This window comes from Ascaphus truei, chromosome 21, assembly GCF_040206685.1.
Source record: "Ascaphus truei isolate aAscTru1 chromosome 21, aAscTru1.hap1, whole genome shotgun sequence".
Lineage (NCBI taxonomy): Eukaryota > Metazoa > Chordata > Amphibia > Anura > Ascaphidae > Ascaphus > Ascaphus truei.
This window is the reverse complement of record NC_134503.1, coordinates 5,663,545-5,685,700: the sequence shown is the minus strand read 5'-3', so window position 1 is coordinate 5,685,700 and position 22,156 is coordinate 5,663,545. Positions and strand designations below refer to the sequence as shown.

Here is a 22,156-nt window from a genome sequence, read left to right as displayed (position 1 = left end):
CACACACACACACACACACACACACACACACACACACACACACACACACACACACACACACACACACACCTTTATTTGCATAGTGCCACCCATGTGCGTCACAGCAGTAATATGACACAATAATAAGAGATGTAATGAGAACAAGAACTTCAAACATAAAAGTAACATTAGTCCCTGCTCCGCAGAGCTTACAATCTAATTGGTAAGCAGGGAAAAGTTAGAGGCAGTAGGAGGGAGCTGTGGTAAGTGCGTGGGTGAGAGATGTTGAGGAGAATGACACTGCAGAGGTGCGGGGCAGTCAGTGAAGAGGTTTTAGGTGGGAGAGGGCTTTAGATACAAAAGGGGGAGAAAGGAGACATCCTTGAGCAGAATAAAATATTTACTTGAAATAAATATCTCCCTTCACTTTTTTGGGCAAATCAGATAACTAGAGGCACGCTCTCAGGCTTAAACTCCCAGTAAGCTTGCAGGCTGGTAATAAATCCTTTCCCCACCTATATTGTTTAACTAATAATAATGTAGATATGTTTCATAGTTTTAGGCCCCAAAAGCCGCAAATCAAAAAGCATACGAGCAAATTCTAGGTCGTATACTTATTGTTTTTATTGGGGTCTAGTTGTGGCTCTTATACCTATAGGACAAGGGTCTCAAACTCAGTCCTCAAGGGCCATCAACAGACCAGGTTTTATGGGTATCCCTGCTTCAGCACAGGTGGCTCAATCAGTCCCAGCTTCAGCCCAGATGGCTCAAGCAGTCCCAGCTTCAGCACAGATGGCTCAATCAGTGGCTCAGTCTTTGACTGAGCCACTGATTGAGCCACCTGTGCTGAAGCAGGGATATCCTTAAAACCCGACCTGTTGGTAGCCCTTGAGGACTGAGTTTGAGACCCCTGCTATCGGAGGTACAGTACGAATGTTGCAGCGAGTCCGAAGCCGCAGTGATTAGGGCAGACTTATGAGGAAGAACATTCACCCATTTTATTGCGCGTCCGCTCACACTCCTCTGAAATCGCCGCCTCCTGCGCGGCGCTGCAAGATGAACCCTTTCCTCGCCAGAGAAGACCCGCCGCAAGTAGCGCCTTTTGACCGGGGCACAATAAACCCCTTACACCATGAGGTATTCCTAGTTCTGTCTTCAATTTAAAGAGTTAATAAGAAACGGAAAAAGACAGACCCCCCCCCTCCCCGCTTTGTTCTTTTTCGGCAGAATTAAGAGCCCATACGTGCCGCGTCTCCTTCCCTCCCACAGATTTAATTTACTTCACTTAATTAGCCCTCCTTCAGAGCACAAACCATAATTTGATAATGAGGGTGTGAGACGACACAATATGCAGGAAAGCGATTGCAATTTCCCCTGCCCCAGGTTCTCGGGCGCCGGGGGTTCTGGGGGATATTCTATTGTTAGCTGCACAGTTGTAAAATACACACGCGTGTGTACGTGGCGGCATTGTCCCTGTATCTCCAGACATAGCACTTCAGGCATCTTTTATCGCGCAGATACATACACCTGCTGAAGAACGCAAGACACACATACAATGCTATAACTCACGGGGGGGGCAACTGCAGTCCTCAAGGGCCACCAACAGGTCAGGTTTTCAGGATATCCCTGCTTCAGCACAGATGGCTCAATCAGTCCCAGCTTCAGCACAGGTGGCTCAGTTAGTCCCTGCTTCAGCACAGGTGACTCAGTGGCTCGTGCTCAAGCAGGGACATCCTGAAAACCTGACCTGTTGATGGCTCCTGAGGAGTGGAGTTGGCCACCCCTTGCTATAACTGGTTACACGATAGCAGGGGCAGGTTCTAGACTAATTTACCCCTTCACCGCCAGAAAGAGGCTCCTCAACCATGGATTAAATGAGAACTGCAATACCAATCCCTAAAAAAAAAAATTAAAAAAAAGGGTCGGGCCCAATCCCTAAAAAATAAATTAAAAAAACATGGACCTATAACATACGTGTAAAGAAAAGAAGACCGCACACGACCTGTGACAGTGTAACAATGTATCGTTATAATGAAACAATGTAAGGCGGTATAATATGCACGTGCAGAATAAATTCATTAGTGACGCAGGGCATGTTTTGGGTACATGTTACCGCTCGGATGTTAAACGGATCCACTTGGTGTGTGTCAGCTGTCCTCGTGGATTCCCACTCAGGTTCTTGTATCAGGCTGAACAGGGCTCAGATGTAAGCACTCAGCACTGGAACACGCCTGCACGGTGGTAGACTCGCGGGTGTGGATATCAGAATATGCGGCAGTCCATGCGGAGATACGGCAGAACAATTTAACCCCAAACTGCTAGCTCTGGGAGTGAAATCTCACAATGTGAGCTACGGCTCCACGTCGCTACGGAGACATCACTGAGTTGCGCCGTTCTTGACTACCAACTCGCGCTGGCTCAGACAACGTTCCGCAAGCTAACCGGACAAGCTTCAACAGTGTAGAGGGGGATTATAGCAATTGCAAAAATAACATCAAACTCCTACGCGTTTCGTTGAATTACTCAACTTCTTCAGGGCCCTGTTCAGCCGGAGACAAGAACCTCTGCTGTGACCGGAGTGGGAGTCCACGGGGACAGCTGACACACACCAAGTGGATCCGTTTAACACCTGAGCGGTAACATGTACCCAAAGCATGCCCTGCGTTAACGAATTGATTTATTCTGCACGTGCATATTATACCGCCTTACAGTGCTTCATTATAACGATACATTGTTACACTGAGAGCTCGTGCGCTGTCTCCTTTTCTTTACATGTTATCTTTATGGTGTTGAGCCATCAACGCTGACGAGCATCAGAGCGTCTCTTCATATGAGGTTTAACGACACAAGTTTTTTATATTTCTGGGTGCACTTTTCATGGTTCATTTTCTGTGTGTTTTGTATAATTAACCCTTCATATATTGTATTTATACACCAGTCACTTTTATCACAAATAATCATACAATTTGCGCTCTCGTTCACCCTGGCCGCAGCCGTTCTCCAGTCTTATTCCCCGTTTTCTCCGGCATAACCGCGTTTAGAAACCATTTGGGACAGAACGGCGACAGCCGCGGTTGGTCACCTCTACTTGAGAGCAACCGTGAAAACGTACCACGTGACTTCATCCCGATGAATCGGTTCTCCACGATATCTATGCGACCAACGCCGTGCTTCCCACTGCAAAGATACAGCCAATTACACACAGGCCGCCAACATACTGCGCCAGCTCCCCTGCAACCGCACTACCCCCAATGTCCAAGGAGCGACCCAGCGTGACCGGCGGTATAATAACAAAAAGCACAATCGCGGTAATGACACGCGTATATTGGTGTGAAGTATTGTAAGTAGGATTCTTGGCTTCGGGAACTGGGAATGCCACAAAGGCTGGTCTCGGATGAAGGTCTTTGCTACGTCCTGCCCTGGAATAGTCAATCCAAAAAGGGACACTATTTACGCGGAGCAGAAGGGCGTGCGAATCAACTGTGCGCAGTCGCACGCCTTAAATTCAACATAAACTGGCAGAACGTGAGCGGGTTTTGGGCCCGTTTTGAGGAATCTGGCAGGTTTTTTTTTTTACATAGGTTACAGGAAATGTTGGTGGTTTTTGCAAAGCTGTTTCAAAATGTTGTGCAATTTTTTTTTACATATATGCAAAAATACTCGGTGATTATTTTATTTTTTTAAATGGTACAAACAACGAACTAGGAAAACTTTGCATAGGTGTAATAATAATAATAATTATTATTATAATATTAGTGAAAGGCAAAGTAGAGACAGGCGTTGTCTCCAGAAGGGGGAGCCTATGGCAAAATCAATAGATTATTCATCTGTTTTTTATAAAATATAACAGAGGAAGCATCCGGATACACAGACCTGCTGCATCATAGCCGTCTAAAATACAGCGTTATCTCACTGACGCACAATCACGGGTATCCCTCATTATAAGATGGGTATCCCTCATTATAAGATTGGTAGTCCTCATTATAAGACGGGTATCCCTCATTATAAGACGGGTATCCCTCATTATAAGACGGGTATCCCTCATTATAAGACGGGTATCCCTCATTATAAGACGGGTATCCCTCATTATAAGACGGGTATCCCTCATTATAAGACGGGTATCCCTCATTATAAGACGGGTATCCCTCAATATAAGACGGGTATCCCTCAATATAAGACGGGTATCCCTCATTATAAGACGCGTATCCCTCATTATAAGACGGGTATCCCTCATTATAAGACGGGTATCCCTCATTATAAGACGGGTATCCCTCATTATAAGACTGGTATCCCTCATTATAAGACGGGTATCCCTCATTATAAGACGGGTATCCCTCATTATAAGACGGGTATCCCTCATTATAAGACGGGTATCCCTCATTATAAGACGGGTATCCCTCATTATAAGATTGGTATCCCTCATTATAAGATTGGTATCCCTCATTATAAGATGGGTATCCCTCATTATAAGATGGGTATCCCTCATTATAAGACTGGTATCCCTCATTATAAGACGGGTATCCCTCATTATAAGACGGGTATCCCTCATTATAAGACGGGTATCCCTCATTATAAGACGGGTATCCCTCATTATAAGACGGGTATCCCTCATTATAAGATTGGTATCCCTCATTATAAGATTGGTATCCCTCATTATAAGACTGGTATCCCTCATTATAAGACGGGTATCCCTCATTATAAGATGGGTATCCCTCATTATAAGACGGGTATCCCTCATTATAAGACGGGTATCCCTCATTATAAGATGGGTATCCCTCATTATAAGACGGGTATCCCTCATTATAAGACGGGTATCCCTCATTATAAGACGGGTATCCCTCATTATAAGACGGGTATCCCTCATTATAAGACGGGTATCCCTCATTATAAGACGGGTATCCCTCATTATAAGACGGGTATCCCTCATTATAAGACGGGTATCCCTCATAATAAGATTGGTATCCCTCATTATAAGATTGGTATCCCTCATTATAAGATTGGTATCCCTCATTATAAGATGGGTATCCCTCATTATAAGATGGGTATCCCTCATTATAAGATTGGTATCCCTCATTATAAGACGGGTATCCCTCATTATAAGATGGGTATCCCTCATTATAAGATGGGTATCTCTCATTATAAGATGGGTATCCCTCATTATAAGATTGGTATCCCTCATAGAGGAGGTTGAAAAAAAAAGACATATCCATCAAGTTCAACCTATGTTAAATTCAGACGACTGATACTCTTCCTATACAGATGGTCCTCCCTATGCGTCGGTCCGCTATCCGCGGAACGCGCTATCCGACGCTCACCGCTGCGGATTAACATTGGATCCGCAATCCGACATTTTGCTGCCCGACGGGCGGTTTGCGGCACGGATTCCGGCGGATAACCGGGGGCTGCCTGTATTTGTATTTACCGTATATTAATCCAGAGGAAGACAGACAAAAAACCCCAGTGACATATTATCCAATGCTGTCTCATAACGGCATCAATAACTTCCTTCCTGACTCCAGTAATAGTAATCAGAACTCTCCCGGGGTCAACATCCTTCCCATGTTTACTTATTTGGTATATCCCTGTATACCTTTCCTTTCTAAAAAGATGCCCAACCATGCTGCTCCTTCTGCCTTAATTCACAGCTTGTTCTCAACCTGCTGCTCTCTATCTCCTATGCTTCATCTGTCCATGAAGTGCAAAGCTGTCTCTCATGTATGGTAAGGCACACAGATATCACAAGACCTTCTCACTGTGATTCTGCTACACCACGTTGAATGGTTCTTTAATGGGCTGGGATGGTAAAAAAATCTGGGTTCGATGGTAGGATGGCCTGTACATTGAAGTCAAACCCCAAACGTTTTGGTCCGGCTATCTCAAGGTCCACGGCACTGAACCGAAACGATGGGGTCTGACTAAGCCGATGCCAGGTGACCCTGGAGTGCTACTCTTTGACTTCAACCTTTTGGGCATCTTCCCTGGAGTTCAGCACCCGCCAGTATTTCACATTGACATTTAGAGTGCTATGTTTTGAATATTAGATGGTAGGAAGCAAGTTAGATTTCACTACAAAGGGGTACTGCATGGATTAAAGATGCAGGGGCCTTCACCTGGAAGCTTGGTCTCTAGGTGGGGTGACAGAAGACCTGGGTTTTGGTGTTGATTTTGGAAGAATGTAATGGAGATCAGGTGAGGGGGTTTTGAGTTTTTCTTGGATACAAGTTGTCACGGTGTTAAATTAAGACAGATTCTGGGGAAAATACGGCTTTTGACTGGGGCTCAATTTAGCATTATAATTTGTGGGTGTTTACAACATTGCTGTCGGTCAGGGTGAAATTGGGCGTTGATTTTCAGATGAACGGGTGATTACTGGGGTAGGTTGGAGGCCTGGTAGATCTGATTTGGATTTGGACTGGGTTTTGCATACTTGCCAACTCCAAGTCACCTTGAGCAGTTGGGTTAAATACTGACCATTAACTCCTGTCAACACATATGCCAAGATTTACAGTCTGTCTATTCTAAAAACAAAGTCCAGATTGCTCAAATATATATGGAGTAGACCGTCCTGAATATTTAATAAGTTAACTTGTGTGATTCCAGTCCATGGATGGGGTATGATGTTGGCGAGGACATTTTGGGTGTTAATTTAAGGGTGCTGTTTACGGACTTACGCAATTTCATTCAGATAATTAAACAGGTCCAGCGCGCTCTCGTGTCGCGTCCCATCCTTCACATTAGAGACTTGGACGGGAACACCTGTGGGATGGTAGAAGCAGAAGAGAGACACAACGAGTGAGGACCACGGGCAGGAGAAGGCATTACAGCCAGTGAATTCCACCTCCCCCGGGGGAACTGGCCACTTTCCACTGAATGCAAAGAGCCCTCGTTACATCACACCCAGCATTAAATGGATGAGACAGATATGAACTCTAAGTAACTTCTTAAGTAGCAGGAGGTGGGGGGAGAGGTTACAGATTCAGGGTAAAATAGAAATGGCAATAAAAATACAACGCCCCCCCCCCCCGCCCGTCCCTGTACTGTCGTCCCGGCTTTCATTTCATACACTGTGAAATTGCAACCAGCCCCATTACTAATTACATTTCACGCTCTGCCATTGTCTTTTGGTTCTGCGCCTTCTGTCCCACCACTCAGAGATTTGAGCCTGACAAATGGGACGAGGGGAGGGGGAGCTGGTGGCCCAGTAGCGTGGTGGTTTTGCACACTCAACCCTACCCTCCCATAATGTCTGTCTCAAAGAGCGCCAGCCAAGGCTGTTCCACTTCTGTGGCTGTCAGCGAGAAGTTAAAGGGTCTCGGCTACAGGGGGATCCCATGAATTAATTATTACACCTTCCAGAAGAAAGGGAAAGGGAAGGGTGTGGTGAAGGGACAGGGGGGGGGGAGGGTTGGGGGCCTCGGGATGGAAAGGGTATGGGTGGGAGGGAGAGGACAGGCTATGAAAAGAAAGGGGTTATTATTCTTCCGCAGAGTGAAATGAGCAATAAATGTATTAGGAAGCTGACAAGGGGCTGCTCCCCTACAAAGCAAAGCTGGGGCTGAGTTTGCTGCCTAATCTTTCTTCCATCTGTTCTCCCCATTAGCATTTATTGCACTATTCGCTGCCAATCACCTCTTAACAGGCTTCTTTTCACTCTCTATTGCTATTAAATGTAATTCTTTGCAATAATGAACTTTAAGCTCTGTCACTCCGGAGATCCTTATTTTTTTTTTTTTTTTTTTTTAACGGGTGTGAAGTTCTTTCTTTCTCTGGCACATGGGGGCTCGGAATGTACCCGTCAGTCCCTCCCATCACACGCCTGCGCTGCTCTCTCAGCTGCTTATCTCTTTAAAATAGTCCATAATTAGATTAGAACTTCAAATGCATGAACTGTGGGATGAATAGGGAATCCCATTGGGGACCAGAGTGAAAAGAGTTACCATTTATCCCCGTCCCCTGAAAGCACAAGCGAGGTTCGATTTCGTAAGGAGCGCTGGTTTTCGAGTTGTTAGAATGCCACAGCTTGCATGGATTTCTATGATACTACGGGGGAGATTCATTCAACTCTGATCGAAGCTTGATACCATGTTAACTGCCACTGACATCAGTGGCCCTTATTGGAGCTTAGAGCATCTCGGCCAATATGCTATATGTAATAAATAACTATGTGGGATGTAATTATATGATAACGATACCGTCTTTGCAGTGGGAGGACCCCATTTAAAACCCAACGCCAGCTCTAGGTGACTATAAAAATGTTGCTTAATCTATGTGTCATTATGTTGCTAGGGTTTATGGCAGGGACCCATGGTATCTGTACACTGTGATGTATTGTGCTGTGTACATTGTCCGGGCTACATGGGTAAATATTACTATGCACACTTACGGGGCAGGCCTGCCGACATTCATTGTAATGGTTTAATAAAGTAGTGGTGCTGTGCCTGAATGTTGGAGAACCGTGTCCTATTGTAGTAGCCCCCTCTGAGTTTTCTACAAGTAGAGTTTTTGTTCTCTCAAAATATGGCTGCTAGAGAAACTGTATGCTTATGAAGAAGAGAATGTGGTACCTCTGGTGCACCGTTATACTGCAGCCACAGCTGGTGTGGAACTACCTCTTGGAGTGTGTATAGCAGTGATGTTAAGAGTTGCACTCCTGAACTTGCTAAACCCAAGGGTTCTCAGTAGCCATACTCTGTGCATTACCTCCCCTGGATGGCGGGTTCGATGCCATTGCTCTCCCTGCTTCCAACGGTTCTTACCCTTCTTGAACTCAATTTCCAGGATGTCTGGGGTGCTGGGGGATGTGTTGGGGTCTTTCGTTTTCACATAGAGCCCGGCTGGAGCGTGATTCTAAGAGGGGATAAGAAAACAGAAGCACATGGTCCAGGTGTGGACTGGACAAGATACAAGAGTAGCAGGTACACGGGGAGCAAACTCACATCAACACAGCAGACCCACACACAAGAGATGACAGATGTGTGTCCTTCTGTGTGGAAGGGTTATATTTTGACTGAGCCACTGATTGAGCCACCTGTTTGAGCCATCCCATGATTGAGCCATCCCTGCTTCAGCACAGGTGGCTCAATCAGTCCCAGCTTCAGCACAGGTGACTCAATTAGCGCCAGCTTCAGCACATGTGCCTCACAGTGTCTCAGTCTTCAACTGAGGCACTGATTGCACCACCTGTGCTGAAGCAGGGATATTCTGAAAACCTGGCCTGTTGGTAGCCCTTGAGGACTGAAGTTGCCCACCCCTGGGTTATACTTAACTTACCTTCTGAATTTGGTATTAATCTCAGCGCAGTTGCAACTGAAACTGTATTTTGCTAATTGTTTGCAACTATTACAACTGTTTGTCCTTAATTGGTATGGCATTCAGTTGATGTACTTGATATCATTGTACTGCGTTGCGGTCTATGTTGGCACTTTACAAATAAACAACAATTATTGTATTGTATGTCTATTTGTACAGCGCCATTATATATTATATATATATATGCAATTTTAGATCAAATATATAAATATATATATATATATATATACATACACCTTGAAGAATTGAAAACAAGCGGATTTTAAGCATGTGTGGGGCTTTGGAAGCCAGCTGCCCGTGTACATGCAGAAACTCACATTACAATACAGTACAAAACACCATCATTTACATGAGGGTAAAAAAGAAAAAGCTACACTCCTGGAAAAGCTCATTTAGAAGGAATGATGGCGACTGCCGAGCTTCGCCCAGGCACTCAATCTGAAATGCACACACACATCCAGACATGAGCTCAGGCCGAGGGACCCGCACACAGGCAAAACAGAGGCGCTCGCAGACAGGCGGCACAGCAGTTTATTCTGCAAAGATGAAAAAAGGAATAAGGCTGGGTGACCCCAGCAGGTGCACTGCTGGAACGCACTCGCTCAGTGTCCCCGAGGTTAATACATCCAGGGGAACGCAGAGGAACAAACCAGAAACTCATCTAAAAACATATCAGCCTAATGCCAGCTTTGGCAGCGTTACAATAGAGAGGCGCCTTTTCTCAGCACTCATCACTCGCGGCCTTTCTGGGTTAGCGGCTAAAATCCGCGTTTGGACCATTTGATTGCTTCCTGTCCCCATCTTCTGGGCGTGTTAATGCTTGTCAATCATCCTTGCACCCAGCCCTCACTGCAGGGTCTGCTTCCCAATAACAAAGCACCTATGGACAAGTCACGTGCTGACAGCAGCTAAGAGAGTGTTACTCAACCGGAAGGGGGGCTACGGAGCATGTAACCCCACCTGACTGGGGACACGGCCCCTTACATAATGATGCCCGGTCTCTCTATACACACTTCCAGGCTTCTGCAGTTCCTTCGTCCTGAAGAAGGTAACATTTAGGTCGAGCTCATGGTGGCGACGCAGGCTCGCGCTGCCGCGGACGCCACCGCCCGCACTACTGCAGCCCCAGCCATGTGTGCACTATACTGCAGGAGATTGGGGAAGCGATCGGGGGGCGTGGCGAATGCGTTACGGAGCGTGTTCGCCCTCATTGGCTGAACCAGCTCACGTGACGCAGACGTCACGCGATTGCAGCCCCGAAATCTCAAATGTACTTGTCAGGCCAAAATGTAGCAGTGTCGACGCGCTACAGCGCCGCGGGCACTTGAGGAACTACAATAGGAAATCGGGTAAGAGTCCCGGTAGTGCACGCGCACGTAGCTACGCCGTCACCGTGAGCGCGGCCTTAAATGGCCCAAATCTGCTGCGCATCCCTATGGACGAAGTTCTGGTGGTCCTCAGTCCTGCTCTCAAACCCGCAGCAATAACTTGCAGGAAAGTCCATATCCACAGAATGGTCCTTATTCAGTAAAGTGCGAATAGCGTTGATCCAGTGCCAACGCCTGGAGAGCGCCATGAAACCGGATCAGCGCACATTACAGAATAACGGTTTCAGGTTTTCTCTGGTGCTGGATGGAGGAACTCCTTGTTAGATTGCTTTGGGTAGGACCAATAATATTTTGGGAATGTGTTCTCGGGGTAGAAGGGGCTTCAGCTGATTAGAAGTATACGGTAATACTCATTACGGTTTTATATTACAGTAAGCTGGTTCTCAGGGTTAGATTTGGCACGACCACTTGTGGTGTTATACAGAGGGGGAGGCAGTGATGTAACCAGAGAGATGTGTAGAGGGTACGATGGAGAGAGGGACCCAATCAACATGAGAGAAAGGGAGAGAGTGAGACATGGTGAGAGACATGGAGGGGGGAGAGAGAGAGAGAGTGAGACATCATGGTAGAGAGGTGGAGGGGGGGAGAGAGACATGGATGGGGGAGATGGAGACATGGATGGAGGAGAGAAAGACATGTATGGGAGAGAGAGAGAGACATTGATGGGGGGAGAGAGAAATACATGGATGGAGGAGAGAGAGACATGGATGGGGGGGAGAGAGAGATGGATTGGATGGGAGAGAGAAAAACGGGGATAGAGAGAAAGACATGGATGGGGGAGAGAGAGAGAAAGACATGGATGGGGGGAGAGAGAAATACATGGATGGAGGAGAGAGAGACATGGATGGGGGGGAGAGAGGCATGGATTGGGGGGAGAGAGAAAGACGGGGATAGAGAGAAAGACATGGATGGTGGAGAGAGAGAGAAAGACATGGATGGGGGAGAGAGAGACATGGATGGGGAGAAAGAGTCAGAGAGAGACAGAGACAAAAGTAAAAAGACATGAAATAGAAATGGGCAGAGAGAGAGGAAAGGGAAATGTGAGATTGATAAATGAGAGGAAGATATGAAGCTAGAGACGTACAAAGAACTAGAGCAGCGGTTATCAGCCTTTTTTTGCAGCAGGGGCACCCCTGAAGGGTCTTTAAAATCCCGGGGAACCCCTGCTCTTCAGACCTCTCATGCCCGCTGAGCCGCCAGCTGAATTTTTCCCCTGGGGCCTGCGGCACCCTGGCTGAGAGACACTAGTCTAGCGACTGCAACATACTCCGGGAGAACCAGCGCTAAGCTGCACGGTAACGAGAGAGGAAAGGTCAAGCAGTGACGGTGACTCTGGGACATAACAAGACAGGGAGATGGACCGCGAGCCCCGAAAGCAGATCCAAAGTGTGACATATACTCAGGTGCACAGGAGATACAGCGTCACCCTAACTCACACCCAGAACAGATTATAAGTGCCTATTTACCTAAAATACTCCAAGAGCCAGGGGAGGTCCAGCTGAGTGAGGGGACGGGGGGGGGGGAAGAGCCTGGGGAGGTCAGGTGTGTGTGTGGGGGGGGGGGGGGAAAGAGCCTGGGGAGGTCCAGCTGAGTGAGGGGGGGGGAGAGCCTGGGGAGGTCAGGTGTGTGTGGGGGGGGGGGGAAGAGCCTGGGGAGGTCCAGCTGAGTGAGGGGGGGGGGAGAGCCTGGGGAGGTCAGTGGTGTGTGTGTGTGTGGGGGCGGGGGGTAGAGCATGGGGAGGGCAGGCTGAGGGGGGGGGGAGGGGTTGAGCCAGGGGAGGTCAGGAGTGGGGGGACGGTAGAGCATGGAGGCACAGTGGGAATATAAGGGATAAAATCCCTTTACTAAAGAGTGGACGTCAAAGTCAGTTAGCGTCGAATTTTCTAACCCCGACTCTGACAACCTCTATTAAATACAATAACCAAATAGAAATAAAAGTGACAATTGGTCTGGCGTTGCCTTTATTTTCAGCCATGTCTGCTCCCTATTTATTTCCATTCAGAGCCTCGGTTCAAATGACAAGTCACTGCTAGCACTGTATCACCAGCTTTCTATTTATCTGTCCCTGTGGGGGGGGGGGGGGGGAGATGGGGAGAGGGGGGGGGGCAGCCGCAATGTCATCTCGAAAGGAACAGGAATGGATAAACAAATCAAAAAGAAGGGATGGAGAGAAAGGGAGGGGGGGGGAAGGGGGAGAGAAAGAAGAAGAGAGAAAAGAAAGAGTGTGAGAGAAAGGGAGAGGAGGGGGCACAGTGCGGAGAGAGAGATTAGGAGGAAATGGGGCATGAACTGAATGCTAGTGTACAACTGCTGGTACCATCAATGGTTTGATTCACCCAGCTGATGTTGTTGTGTCGGAGTCTGAATGAACTCTTTCAAAGCGCCATATGAAGTTAAAGCAAGTAAATTTCTATCTTTCTGCCATTAGAATGCCTCATTGCCCCTCAATCAGGTCTCATGGAGGCAGAAAATGACCCAACCATCTGTTTTTTTTTTTTTATTTTTTATTTTTTTTTCTCCCCTCCTCCTTTCTAAATCCCTGCAGTTGGCTGGGCTCCGCTTTGGGAAGATGAAGTGTGTGAGAGTGAGTGGAGAAATGGAGAGGGAGGAGGGGGAGAGCGGGTGGATGGAAGAATTGGATGGATGGAAGAATTGGGGCGGGGGATTGGAAAAATTGGGTGCCTTGGAAGAATTGGGTGGATGGAAGAATAGGGGGGATTTGAAGAATTGGGGGGGCTTGAAAAATTGGGGGACATGAAAAATTAGGGGGCTTGGAAAAATTGGGAGGATTGGAAAAATTGGGGGGCTTTGAAAAAATGGGGGGATTGGAAGAATTGGGTGGATGGAAGAATTGGGGAATTGGAAGAATTGGAAGAATTGGGTGGATGGAAGAATTGGGGGATTGGAAGAATTGGGGGATTGGAAGAATTGGGTGTATGGAAGAATTGGGTGTATGGAAGAATTGGGGATTGGAAGAATTGGGGGATTGGAAGAATTGGGTGTCTGGAAGAATTGGGTGTATGGAAGAATTGGGTGTATGGAAGAATTGGGTGTATGGAAGAATTGGGTGTATGAAAGAATTGGGCGGATGGAAGAATTGGCTGTATGGAAGAATTGGGCGGATGGAAGAATTGGGTGGTGGGGAGGGTGTAAGAGGGATTTTGCTACCCATATTCTTCGAATGCCCTGCTTCCAATGCATGGAACCTGTGGTGTGTTGGGCAAACAAAATCCAGCTATTTAACCATTGCTGTGTGGTCTAAGAACTAGGCAGGCGGTCAATGAACAAATGCTTGTTTTGGTATCATATTGGAGCAGAATGCTGCTTTCCAACCTGAAAAAACAATCTTTCACCCCTTCACCGCCAGGGGTGCCAGCTACACTTTAGGGCCCATACACATACCCAGCAGTACTATTCCGGGCGCCCATTCACGTATATGTCCCATGCCGTGCCCATGTAGGTCTGCCCACTTTGCTTTTCTATTCTGCATTTCCAACACCTACAAACTGTTTGCAGAATCACTAATGAGGTTAAGTAGGAGAGAGGTCACAAAGTTGCAGTTTTATGGGCTATCTACACGTGGCCTTGCATGAAAGGGTTAAGCGGGCCAGCCAGTTGGGTTGACAGAATGATCAAAGGCTGAAATGTTTATCAAAATATTGTAACAAAGTGATGGTTCTTTCTGTGCCCGCGCACCTCCGCTCTCTTCCCTCGCTCCCTGCCCTCTGGGCGCATGCATTCTGACTGATAGTGTAATTAGTGTTGATGGATAGTTTAAGTAGCTCTTAGAGGCTGCCGGAGCATGAACAGAGAGAGCAGCATTCTCTCACCTGCACGGAATATAAATGCTTCCAGCCTTCACTGATTGCAAGTTCCTCAGCACAGGGAAACGTTCCCCGTCCAGTGAGCTTCCTGGATCGCATGCGCGCGGCAGTAATTGTGCAACGCGTCAGGCACGCTGGGAATACCTGCGTCTAATTTGTACACAAGGAGCAGTAACCGCAATCAGCTTGCAATCTGGGGGCAAAAATAATGACCAGCAGGGCACTTTCTGGACCATTTCAGACTCACTTTTCGAACCCCGTCTTTGCAGGAGGAGATGAAGGCCCCTCCCAGCAGCAAAACGGGGTAAAATGACCACATTAAGCTGCTAAATTGAGGACATAATTCAAAATAAGATGTTCACAACCTTGCTTCTTTCCTGCCAACTCTTATACAAGTAAATAAAAAGAGCTCGATTTTGTGGCTAGCATGTGTCTCTACACATATGTATCCCAACGTGCACACGCATGCGCACTCCATGTAGTGTGGGACTTACCTTGGGGTTCTCCAGGATTCCTCCCTCATAGCTGCAGATAAAGAATAAAACACGTGATGCATTAGTACAGTTATAGCCGTGTAGCGCTAACGTCGGGATAGGACGGAGTCTCGCTCACTCGGCGCCGCCAGAGGAGCCTTAGGGGCATTACGCTGATCACCAATCTTTGCTCCATGGGACAGGGCGCACGGGCCATTAACTTACAAAAATATACTTTCTAGGTTTAAGGGATTCTCTTTGCTAACAAAGCATAAACCTGGAATGTGGGCCCTCTGAGCTTTAACATCTTATTTAACAGAATCCGATTCTACTGCAATCAGATTCAGATCACGTGTTTAAGAGCATTTGGTCAGAACTTGCGAGGGAATGGCAGAGATGAGCTTGCTTTGGAGAGCTCTATTGGGGGTGAGGAGTGCAACCTATAATGAGGTTAAGGCCGCTCCTCCTTCTCCTACCGTGCCCCTCACAACTGGAACAGCCTGCCGGAGACAATCACAGCCGCCACCAGTCTAAGTTCTTTCAAAACTAAAGCTGTCTCACATTTTAATCTGGTCTGTAACTGTTACATACGCCGATAACATATATTATCTCTTGCTGTGCATGCAATGTCTTGTATATCATGTATAACCCTGTACACGTAATGTAACTATGTATTTGTAACTATGTATTTATAACCATGTATTTGTCATCATAACTCTATGCCCAGGACATACTTGAAAACGAGAGGTAACTGTCAATGTATTACTTCCTGGTAACACATTGGATAAATAAATAAATCAGGTGGAAGCGGTGGGATTCAGTACCTGATGTGCATGATATTTTCATCCATACTCCAGGGGTTCTTGGGTGTCACTGGAACAGGGATACCGTGTTTCTAAGGAGAACAGCGATGGAAAAGGGGCTGTGATGAGATCGCCATAAACAGACATCTGGAACAAGGACAGCTGAACCCTCCATGCAGGTTACCCGGCCCATGTGGGTTTGCTCTACCAGCTGGTACTGGGGCTTATTCAATAGAGAGGGATGGTGCCGATATGACACTACTGCCGGGAAGGTCTGTGCAGTAATGCCGAGTCAGCGCTAACGCGGGAACAGGGCATATTATGAGCAGACATGTGCACGGAACATTGCACTCCAAGAATACACATAACATTTCCTAATCTGCAAGTCTCCTGTACATACACAACCTTCTCCTGCACAGGGAATGCTTCACGGATATGGCAGAACATACGTCAAAGAGGTTTGCAGATAGATGGAAGTTTGTGCAGATAAGCATAGAGAGATACATTCTGAATCCAAGATTATATACACACACACACACACACACACACACACACACACACACACACACACACACACACACACACACACACACACACACACACACACACACACACACACACACGTAACTGTATATAAAGAGATGGGTATGTACAGGAAGGTGTGTATATGTGTATAACATACACGTCCCAACTCCAGTCCTCGCGGTCCCCCTGGGGACCGAAACGTCAGGACACGTTTGCCTGATGGATTAATAAACCCCCCTGTTTCATTACCCACCATATCACGCTGGTATTCTGATCACTCTGTGATCTATATATATATATATCTTAATGCATGGGTTTCAAACTAAGTGCTTGAGGGCCACCAACAGACCAAGTTATATGGATATCCCTGCTTCAGCACAGGTGGCTCAATCAGTGGCTCAGTCTTCGACTGAGTCACCTGTGCTGAAGCAGGGATATCCATAAAAGCTGGCCTGCTGGTTAAGACTTTATGCAATCAGTTATACACAGAGCAGTATATATATATACACACACATCATGTTGATATGTGCAAAGTGAGAATATATATGCAGTGTTAGATTTACATAGGCACACATAAAATACATACATATATTTGTAGAGACAGACAGAGTTATATGAGAGCAACCAGGGGTGCATAGAATGATGTGTACGCATATATTGAGATGTTCATGGAAAGAGGTACATATATATATATATATATATATACACACACACACACACACACACACACACACACACACACACACACACACACACACACACACACACACACACACACACACACACACACACACACACACACACACACACACGTGAATGAGCTTAAGAATGTGTTTGGTCAATGGATTCCATGCATTATAAACACCTCTGAGGTCTCCTTGTGCATTTAATCACAAGTCCAGCACAAAACATCACACTTCAGATAACATTGCTGATGAAATGTATTCCTCCCCTCGCACACCACACCGAGGAGGAGAGAAAACCTTTTCCCCAGCTCCTGCCCTGTCCCCCTTCCCTCCAACTGCTCGCAACAACTCAAAATTGCTTCTGTCGCAGTGGGACCTCTAATCTGTTAACAAACTCATTGCAGGGAGACGGTGCGGCCGGCTGGGACCTAGGTGGGCCCTTTAGGTGGTCCGCACAGGATGTGTTCCCCTCATTCAGTTAGGCACTGAAGGGTAAGGAATCTACCCAAGATGAAGCAACAAGACAAAGAAGCAATCACCCCCTTCATACACACTGTCCCCGCTTCCTTTATTAAGCACAAAATAATGCAACCCACATTTGCAAAAGGCCTTGGCTAATGTTTAGCGGAGGGCTCTCTGTGAAGGCATTGAGCGCGGGGACAAAGGTTATGAGCTTCCCAGTTTATTTCCAGAATACCCCGAGCTGAAATAATGAAGATGTCACAAGCTGCAGACAGCAGCGACTTCACTGTTATATTGACTTGTGCTTCATTCTGATGCACTGCAGGTTCCCTCTGCCAGGCATGAGGCTGCTGGGGCAGCGCAGGCCTGTGCCAACGCAGTGCAGCGGTCTGTGCCACCGCAGTGCAGGAGTCTGTGCCAACGCAGTGCAGCGGTCTGTGCCACCGCAGTGCAGGAGTCTGTGCCAACGCACTGCAGGAGTCTGTGCCAACGCACTGCAGGAGTCTGTGCCAACGCAGTGCAGCGGTCTGTGCCAACGCAGTGCAGCGGTCTGTGCCAACGCAGTGCAGTGGTCTGTGCCAACGCAGTGCAGGAGTCTGTGCCAACGCAGTGCAGGAGTCTGTGCCAACGCACTGCAGGGGTCTGTGCCAACGCACTGCAGGTTCCCTCTACCAGGCATGAGGCTACTGGGGCAGCGCAGGCCTGTGCCAACGCAGTGCAGCGGTCTGTGCCAACGCAGTGCAGGTTCCCTCTACCAGGCATGAGGCTACTGGGGCAGCGCAGGCCTGTGCCAACGCAGTGCAGCGGTCTGTGCCAACGCAGTGCAGGAGTCTGTGCCAACGCAGTGCAGGAGCCTGTGCCAACGCAGTGCAGCGGTCTGTGCCAACGCAGTGCAGGAGTCTGTGCCAACGCACTGCAGGAGTCTGTGCCAACGCAGTGCAGGAGTCTGTGCCAACGCACTGCAGGAGTCTGTGCCAACGCAGTGCAGGAGTCTGTGCCAACGCACTGCAGGTTCCCTCTACCAGGCATGAGGCTACTGGGGCAGCGCAGGCCTGTGCCAATGCAGTGCAGAAGTCTGTGCCAACGCACTGCAGTGGTCTGTGCCAATGTTTTGTAAAACCGCAAAACATTTATTTCAAGTAGATTGTATACATCCCGGGCGGGCCTGTTTATGTGCGGTGCCCACCTACCCTATAATGCAGCCAGTGATTAACCCCTTGAATGCCGGAGGGGCCGAGGCACCACAGTGTCACCGCCCGACCGGCACACCAGATCACCCGACGCGCTCCACGTGATCGCGACATCACCGGTGACGGGAACGGAAGAGGCAACGTCCCGCCCTTCCATCACGTGGTGCCCACATCAAGGGGGCGTCCAACGGGTTAAAGTGCCGGAATAAAAGTAGCGGTACCGTGCCAAACGTACAAAAAGGATCTAAAGATGAATTCAACCTCTTCTAAATAAAGAGTAAGAATTGTGAGCGGCGGCGTTTAGGACGCGGTTCTGAAGTGGGATGCTCAACCCACGCGGATCAGCTAGTTATGTTTGTCTGTTTACATAACGGTGGCATCACAATTACCGTACACAAAAGCTAGCAAGCCCCGGTCATATCACCCAAAGACATTCGATAAAGATAATAAAAAAAAAGCCTTTTATCCACCACGGAAAAAAGTTAAAAGTTGGCAAATATTATTGAATTTTTATTTTTTTTATTTTACAAATACCCGTTTATTTTGTTAAGTTCATTACCTCCGTGTCTTTCATCCTAAAAAAGGGACGGTCCCTTTAACCCAGTCACTGCCGGAAGGGGGCCCGAAGGGTTAAAGCATGGGTAGGACCCCTGTGTGGGCCACTGCAATTGTTTAATGTTACAGTCCAGTTAATAAATAGCCAGCCTCAAGTTAACGGGGAGGGCCTTTTACTTATCTGCGGACTGATCCCTGATGAATCTGCAGCCCCAGGGGAAGATGGGACAGTTTAGGTTTATCTGAAGCCTAAATACCACCAATAATTGAGGAAGGGAGAGGGGGGGGGGGGGGGGAGATAGGTGATGGAGAAGAGGCTCTTAAGTGAACACAAGGGTTTCAGTGATACAGATCTCTCTAAGCCCCCTTCTCATTTGCAGCAAGTCCCTTTAACTGTCCAAATGATACTTTGTTTGTCCAAAGGATGGGGGGGGGGGGGGGGGAGTCTGATTCCTTTGAAAGAAAGAAAAAAGCGGCTGGGAGGCAAAAGACTGAGCAGAGGAGCGAGCTCATCAACGAGAAGTGGGGCAGGGGGGTGCGGGAAAGACAGGCATAGGACAAGTGGGGACCGTGGGCTGCAGGCATCATATACAGGGGAGACCGAGAGCTGCAGCTCGGGCCAGACCGCGGTGTATGTGCGATTGTGTGTGTGTCCCCGGTGGGACCGTGTCCTGCACCCCTGTGCTATCCCAGCAGAGCGCGGTGTGTGTGTGTCCCCGGTGGGACCGTGTCCTGCACCCCTGTGCTATCCCAGCAGAGCGCGGTGTGTGTGTGTCCCCGGTGGGACCGTGTCCTGCACCCCTGTGCTATCCCAGCAGAGCGCGGTGTGTGTGTGTCCCCGGTGGGACCGTGTCCTGCACCCCTGTGCTATCCCAGCAGAGCGCGGTGTGTGTGTGTCCCCGGTGGGACCGTGTCCTGCACCCCTGTGCTATCCCAGCAGAGCGCGGTGTGTGTGTGTCCCCGGTGGGACCGTGTCCTGCACCCCTGTGCTATCCCAGCAGAGCGCGGTGTGTGTGTGTCCCCGGTGGGACCGTGTCCTGCACCCCTGTGCTATCCCAGCAGAGCGCGGTGTGTGTGTGTCCCCGGTGGGACCGTGTCCTGCACCCCTGTGCTATCCCAGCAGAGCGCGGTGTGTGTGTGTCCCCGGTGGGACCGTGTCCTGCACCCCTGTGCTATCCCAGCAGAGCGCGGTGTGTGTGTGTCCCCGGTGGGACCGTGTCCTGCACCCCTGTGCTATCCCAGCAGAGCGCGGTGTGTGTGTGTCCCCGGTGGGACCGTGTCCTGCACCCCTGTGCTATCCCAGCAGAGCGCGGTGTGTGTGTGTCCCCGGTGGGACCGTGTCCTGCACCCCTGTGCTATCCCAGCAGAGCGCGGTGTGTGTGTGTCCCCGGTGGGACCGTGTCCTGCACCCCTGTGCTATCCCAGCAGAGCGCGGTGTGTGTGTGTCCCCGGTGGGACCGTGTCCTGCACCCCTGTGCTATCCCAGCAGAGCGCGGTGTGTGTGTGTCCCCGGTGGGACCGTGTCCTGCACCCCTGTGCTATCCCAGCAGAGCGCGGTGTGTGTGTGTCCCCGGTGGGACCGTGTCCTGCACCCCTGTGCTATCCCAGCAGAGCGCGGTGTGTGTGTGTCCCCGGTGGGACCGTGTCCTGCACCCCTGTGCTATCCCAGCAGAGCGCGGTGTGTGTGTGTCCCCGGTGGGACCGTGTCCTGCACCCCTGTGCTATCCCAGCAGAGCGCGGTGTGTGTGTGTCCCCGGTGGGACCGTGTCCTGCACCCCTGTGCTATCCCAGCAGAGCGCGGTGTGTGTGTGTCCCCGGTGGGACCGTGTCCTGCACCCCTGTGCTATCCCAGCAGAGCGCGGTGTGTGTGTGTCCCCGGTGGGACCGTGTCCTGCACCCCTGTGCTATCCCAGCAGAGCGCGGTGTGTGTGTGTCCCCGGTGGGACCGTGTCCTGCACCCCTGTGCTATCCCAGCAGAGCGCGGTGTGTGTGTGTCCCCGGTGGGACCGTGTCCTGCACCCCTGTGCTATCCCAGCAGAGCGCGGTGTGTGTGTGTCCCCGGTGGGACCGTGTCCTGCACCCCTGTGCTATCCCAGCAGAGCGCGGTGTGTGTGTGTCCCCGGTGGGACCGTGTCCTGCACCCCTGTGCTATCCCAGCAGAGCGCGGTGTGTGTGTGTCCCCGGTGGGACCGTGTCCTGCACCCCTGTGCTATCCCAGCAGAGCGCGGTGTGTGTGTGTCCCCGGTGGGACCGTGTCCTGCACCCCTGTGCTATCCCAGCAGAGCGCGGTGTGTGTGTGTCCCCGGTGGGACCGTGTCCTGCACCCCTGTGCTATCCCAGCAGAGCGCGGTGTGTGTGTGTCCCCGGTGGGACCGTGTCCTGCACCCCTGTGCTATCCCAGCAGAGCGCGGTGTGTGTGTGTCCCCGGTGGGACCGTGTCCTGCACCCCTGTGCTATCCCAGCAGAGTGCGGTGTGTGTGTGTCCCCGGTGGGACCGTGTCCTGCACCCCTGTGCTATCCCAGCAGAGCGCGGTGTGTGTGTGTCCCCGGTGGGACCGTGTCCTGCACCCCTGTGCTATCCCAGCAGAGCGCGGTGTGTGTGTGTCCCCGGTGGGACCGTGTCCTGCACCCCTGTGCTATCCCAGCAGAGCGCGGTGTGTGTGTGTCCCCGGTGGGACCGTGTCCTGCACCCCTGTGCTATCCCAGCAGAGCGCGGTGTGTGTGTGTCCCCGGTGGGACCGTGTCCTGCACCCCTGTGCTATCCCAGCAGAGCGCGGTGTGTGTGTGTCCCCGGTGGGACCGTGTCCTGCACCCCTGTGCTATCCCAGCAGAGCGCGGTGTGTGTGTGTCCCCGGTGGGACCGTGTCCTGCACCCCTGTGCTATCCCAGCAGAGTGCGGTGTGTGTGTGTCCCCGGTGGGACCGTGTCCTGCACCCCTGTGCTATCCCAGCAGAGCGGAGGC

General features: G+C 49.7%; 1 protein-coding gene across 1 annotated transcript in view; it reads right to left on the bottom strand.

Moving 5' to 3' along the window:
- ASS1 (argininosuccinate synthase 1) overlaps positions 1-22,156 on the bottom strand; it is a 58,356-nt gene that overhangs the window by 15,087 nt on the left and 21,113 nt on the right. Inside the window, 5 exon segments of the mRNA XM_075578692.1 lie at positions 3,092-3,156; positions 6,651-6,735; positions 8,736-8,826; positions 14,995-15,025; positions 15,798-15,868. Of these exon segments, the coding sequence (XP_075434807.1) occupies positions 3,092-3,156; positions 6,651-6,735; positions 8,736-8,826; positions 14,995-15,025; positions 15,798-15,868 (343 nt within the window).